The 5231-nt window shown below is 51.6% G+C and overlaps 1 protein-coding gene across 1 annotated transcript in view; it reads left to right on the plus strand.

Annotated features, from left to right (window-relative positions):
• The window catches only part of DNAH17 (dynein axonemal heavy chain 17), a 43078-nt gene that overhangs the window by 36080 nt on the left and 1767 nt on the right, over nucleotides 1–5231 (plus strand). The window contains exons 74-78 of the mRNA XM_064150802.1: nucleotides 201–392; nucleotides 1275–1454; nucleotides 2537–2719; nucleotides 4025–4207; nucleotides 5008–5151. Coding sequence (XP_064006872.1) covers nucleotides 201–392; nucleotides 1275–1454; nucleotides 2537–2719; nucleotides 4025–4207; nucleotides 5008–5151 — 882 coding nt within the window. The remainder of the gene's footprint in view (nucleotides 1–200; nucleotides 393–1274; nucleotides 1455–2536; nucleotides 2720–4024; nucleotides 4208–5007; nucleotides 5152–5231) is intronic.

Genomic DNA, 5231 nt, shown 5'->3' on the forward strand with positions numbered 1-5231 from the left:
GGAGCTGGACTTCCTTCTGCACAAATGGGTGCAAAAATGACCCAATTGGTCAAAATGGTCACAAGATAATTTCGTGCTGCATTTCTTTTTTTAATAAACAACCTCCACCTCTGCTTGGCCCTCATCTGCTAACTTCCAGCAGCAGAGGGACGGCTGACAGCAGTATTTGCTCATCGGTTGCCGTTTTAACTCCCCTGCAGGACACGCTAGAGATGTGCAGCAAAGAAATCGAGTTCAAATGCATCTTGTTTGCCCTCTGCTACTTCCACGCGGTGGTGGCCGAGCGGCGCAAGTTCGGCGCTCAGGGCTGGAACAAGTCCTACCCATTCAACAACGGTGACCTGACCATATCCATCAACGTCCTCTACAACTACTTGGAGGCTAACCCCAAGGTGATGGATTCAGAAAGCCACCAAATCTCTGCACAGGACACACCACAGGATCAGACCTGTTATAAACACTCAGCAATTTAGGCACAAAGGCTTCCCCTTGAGGGAATTCCCCAGAGAGGTTGTGAGGTCTCCTTCTATGGAGACTTTCAGGGCCTGTCTGGATGTGTTCCTCTGTGATCTGTTAGATAGTACTGTCCTGCTCTGGCAGGGGAGGTTGGACTCAATGATCTCCCTGAGTGCCTTCCAACCCCTAACATCCTGTGGACTCCTGGCTGCTGGCTGTTCTTCCCCTCCTCCCAGGCAGCTGCCTACAGACTTTGGCTCGTGAAGGTGCAGAGTCCTCAAGTGTGGCTGAGCTGGGTGGACAGAGGCTGTTCAGCCTGCCCTGGCTCCCAGCTCAGTGCTTTGCTGGGTTGGTTTGTTAAAATGATCTTCCATTTAAAGCCTGCCCCAATAACGAAGGCGTAGGAATAGGATTGAGGGCTCACCTTTTGGAGAGCTGTGCTTTCCCCTGGCCTCACAGACATGATCAATGTTGATCTGAATAAAGAGGGGATGATAGGGGTTCAGCGTCCATCCCACGACAAGGTGAAATCTTGGGCAACCACACAACACACCTGAGATGAGATCAACCAAGGATCTGCAGGTCCAGGGTTTGTCACTTTCCTGCACGTATAGAATCAACCAGGTTGGAAGAGACCTCCAACATCATCCAGTCCAACCTAGCCTTAGCCAATCAACTAGAGCCAATCTCAAGTCTGACTTGAGAACTTCTGCTCCCTGCACCCACAGCTCTGCAGTCATCTGCAGCTCCCCTAGATCACAGGGTAATTGCGGGGAGCCAGGCAGAAACATTTCCTTGAGGTGAGCCTTTCCTTGTAGGTGCCATGGGATGACCTCCGGTACCTCTTTGGCGAAATCATGTACGGAGGCCACATCACAGACGACTGGGACCGGCGCCTGTGCCGGACTTACCTGAGCGAATACATCCGTGTGGAGATGCTGGATGGAGAAGTCTCCTTGGCTCCAGGGTTTTTGACCCCTCCCAGCTTGGATTACAAGGTAAGAAAGATCAATGCTGCAGTTTGCTGTGGCAAACCACTGCTGGGGATGAACGTGCACTGGTCAGAGTTTCCCCATGCTAACCAACAGGGAACGTAGGGAGGAACAAAGAAAGGTTTAAATCCCATGGAAATATGCAGCGTGGCTGAAAAATAATTCCTGTGGCTGGGCTGGTGAGGGAAAAACTTAGGTAAGAAGTGAGTAAAAAAACATCTTGAATAAGCAGCATCAGCCAGCTGTGAGGCACCACCAAAAAGCAATGATGTATTTTCAAGGCTGAACAAAACTTCTCGTTGGTGTCCAGGCTGCAGAGCACAGGAGGCTCCACACAAACATACCAAAAAGAACTTCTTCACTTTGAGGGTGGCAGAACACTGCAACAGGCTGCCCAGAGAGGTTGTGGGGTCTTCATATCTGGCAGCATTCCAAACTTGCCGGCGTGTGTTCCTGGGTGGTTTACTCTGGGGGATCCTGCTCTAGCAAGGGGATCAAACTAGATCATGGAATTAGAGAACTGACCAGGTTGGAAGAGACCTCCAAGTTCATCCACTCCAACCTAGCACTTAGCCCTAGCCAATCAACTAGACCATGGCACTAAGTGCCTTATCCAGGCTTTTCCTCAACACCTCCAGGGATGGAGACTCCACCACCTCCCTGGGCAGCCCATTCCAGTGCCAATCACTCTGTGAAGAACTTCCTCCTAACATTCAGCCTATACCTGCCCTGGCACAACTTGAGACTGTGTCCCCTTGTTCTGTTTCTGGTTGCCTGGGAGAGGAGACCAACCCCACCTGGCTCCAGCCTCCCTTCAGGTAGTTGTAGACAGCAATGAGCTCTTCTGCAGGCTGCACAGCCCCAGCTCCCTCAGCCTCTCCTCACAGGGCTGTGCTCCAGGCCCCTCTCCAGCCTTGTCGCCCTTCTCCGGACACGTTCCGGTACCTCAACATCTCTCTTGAACTGAGGGGCCCAGAACTGGGCATAGTATGATCTCCTCCCAACCTCACCATGCTGGGATTCTGTGAGAACTCAGGCTCCCTTATACCTACCTGCTAGTCTAACACCAGCACCTGCCCTGATCTTAGGGGTACCACGAGTACATCGATGACAACCTGCCACCAGAGAGCCCCTACCTCTATGGCCTTCACCCCAACGCCGAGATCGGCTTCCTGACCGTCACCTCCGACAGGCTCTTCCGGACAGTGCTGGAAATGCAGCCCAGAGAATCAGACGCTGGAGGAGGCTCAGGTGTCTCCAGAGAGGAACAGGCAAGTGAGGTTTTACACTTTAGTGTCACTACACTTCACAAGCCAGGAGAGGACTTAGGTGGCAAGGACAGATACAGGCACACACACACCAGACAGGACCTGACTTGTAATGCTAACTGCAGTCACTGCCAGATAATGGAGATGTGACTCTCACCCTGTGCCTCACAGCACAGGTTGTTAGCCTGGAGAAGGAGTTGTGCCCATTACTCCTTGTCTTTTCTATAAAAGTTACTGTTGGGGAGGTTCTTATTGGAATCCAGAGTGATTTTTTTTTTTTTCACTGTGAGAACAGCTGGAGATTGGAATCCTCTCCCAAGGGCAGCAGTGGAGTCCCCTGCATTAGTCAGTTTTAAGACTCAGCTCAACAGGGTGCTGGGCCAGCTCGTTTCAACTATGCTATTACCTACCAAGGTTGGCCCAGATGATCCTTGGGGGTCGCTTCCAACCTGGCACTCTGTTATTCAGTTGCTGATGGTGCAGAGCTCACGAGAATATCTGCAGCCTGTGCTCAGGTTTTTATTTAAGTCTGTTTGCATTGATTTCTCCATGACCAGACTCTCCTTTCCACTCCAGTTAACTGCCAGTCGTTGGCATTGGTGATGTAATTGAACATAAGCAAATGCTTCACTCTGCAGCTGCTGAGGCAGCAGCGCTGCTGTCACAGCCCCAGGGCAGATGGAGCCCTGGCCACAGCTGTCTGTCTGTCCCTGTCCCACTCGCAGCCCTCTCCCCTCTCCTCCTGCATCACTGCAGACCCCAGGCAAGCAGGCACAAGTCATGCAGGTCACAGCCACGAGCTGCTCTGAGGAACCCAGTGGATGAAGAGCCAGGGCTGAGGTGCTGCCCTGGCAGCGTCTGTGTTGCCTCTATCTGAACATCTGCTGAGTTAGTTACACAAGTCAGCAGCTCTCAGGAAAAGGGGTCGAGATGTGCCAGGGGCAAAATGTGGCTCACAGACTGCATCCTCAACAGATGGAGCAAGCCCAGCGATTCCCATTCTCGATGGCAGCTACTAAAAATACACATAAAATAATCAAAGCAAAAGAGGAAAGCAGCCTTCCTCCTGACTCCCTGGATTTTACTCTTGACTTTCACAGCCTGTGTGGCTTCAGTTCTTACCTTTTTGGCTATCAAAAAAGAACTGCAGATTTTTAAGATCCAAGAGCAGTTAATGAAAGAACTGAGAATTGGTAACAGTTAAGGGAAAAGAGAAGGGCAGGAAGGGAAATCTCTTACTAGGTTAATTAATTGTTAACCCACTGCATAACCTGAGGTAAAAGCAGTTCTCTGGGCTCTGCTTTCCAGGTGAAGTCAGTCCTAGATGACATTATGGAGAAGCTGCCAGAGCCATTCAACATGGTGGAGATCATGGAGAAGGCAGTGGAAAAGACCCCATATGTTGTAGTTGCCTTCCAGGAATGTGAAAGAATGAACATTCTGACCCATGAAATCAGGCGCTCATTGAAAGAGCTGGACTTGGGACTAAAGGTACCACCAGAGAGGCTGCCTGGAAAGCCTCCCTCCCTAACAAATAATTCCCCATGATCACAGAACTGTCCAGGCTGGAAGGAACCTCCAAAGGCCAGCCAGTCCAACCCTTTGCAGTCAGCAGGGACATCCTCAACTAGATCAGTTTGCCCAGAGCCCCACTGAGCCTCATCTTGACTATCTGCAGGGATGGGGCCTCAACCATCTTCCTGGGCAACCTGTTGCAGTGTTCCACCACTCTCATAGTAAAGAACCTGTTCCTAGCATCCTACTAAACCTGCTCTTCTCTAGTTCAAAGCCACTGCCCCTCATCCTGTCACTCCAGGCTTTGTAAACAGTCTCTCCCCATCTTTCATGTACACCCCTTTTCAGTACTGGAATGCTGCTATTAGGTCTCCCCAGAGCCTCCTCTTCTCCAGGCTGAACAACCTCAGTGCCCTCAGCCTATCCTTGTAGCAGAGGTGCTCCAACCCCCTGATCATTTTCATGGCCTTCCTCTGGACCATCAGATCCACATCCTTCCTATATTGAGGGCTGCAGACCTAGACGCAGTACTCCAGGTTAGGTCCCACCAGTGCAAAGTAGCAGAGTCACCTCTCTGCATCTGCTGGCAACGCATCTTTTGATGCAGCCCAGAACACGCCGATGCCTGCTGCACCTTCCAGCCCTGGTCTTGTACAACGCACTTGGTGAGCCTCTCTCATCCCACTGTGCTGGGTCCAGCCAGGAAGTATGGGCCTCCTGCTTTGCACGGTTGCCACTTTGTTCAGTTACAACTGCCCAGGCCTTTCTTTCTCCAGGGAGAGCTGACGATCACGTCGGATATGGAGGAGCTGGCAAATGCCCTCTTCTACGACAGCGTCCCCGACTCCTGGACGCGCCATGCGTACCCTTCCCTTCTCAGCCTGGGAGCATGGTACGCGGACCTGCTCCTTCGCATCAGGGTGAGCAGACCTCTCGTGGAAGTTAACACTCAGGGGAAGGAAGGTGGATACCACAGAAGACCAGGAATCACCTCCAGCAG

Source organism: Pogoniulus pusillus, chromosome 11 (genome assembly GCF_015220805.1).
Source record: "Pogoniulus pusillus isolate bPogPus1 chromosome 11, bPogPus1.pri, whole genome shotgun sequence".
NCBI lineage: Eukaryota > Metazoa > Chordata > Aves > Piciformes > Lybiidae > Pogoniulus > Pogoniulus pusillus.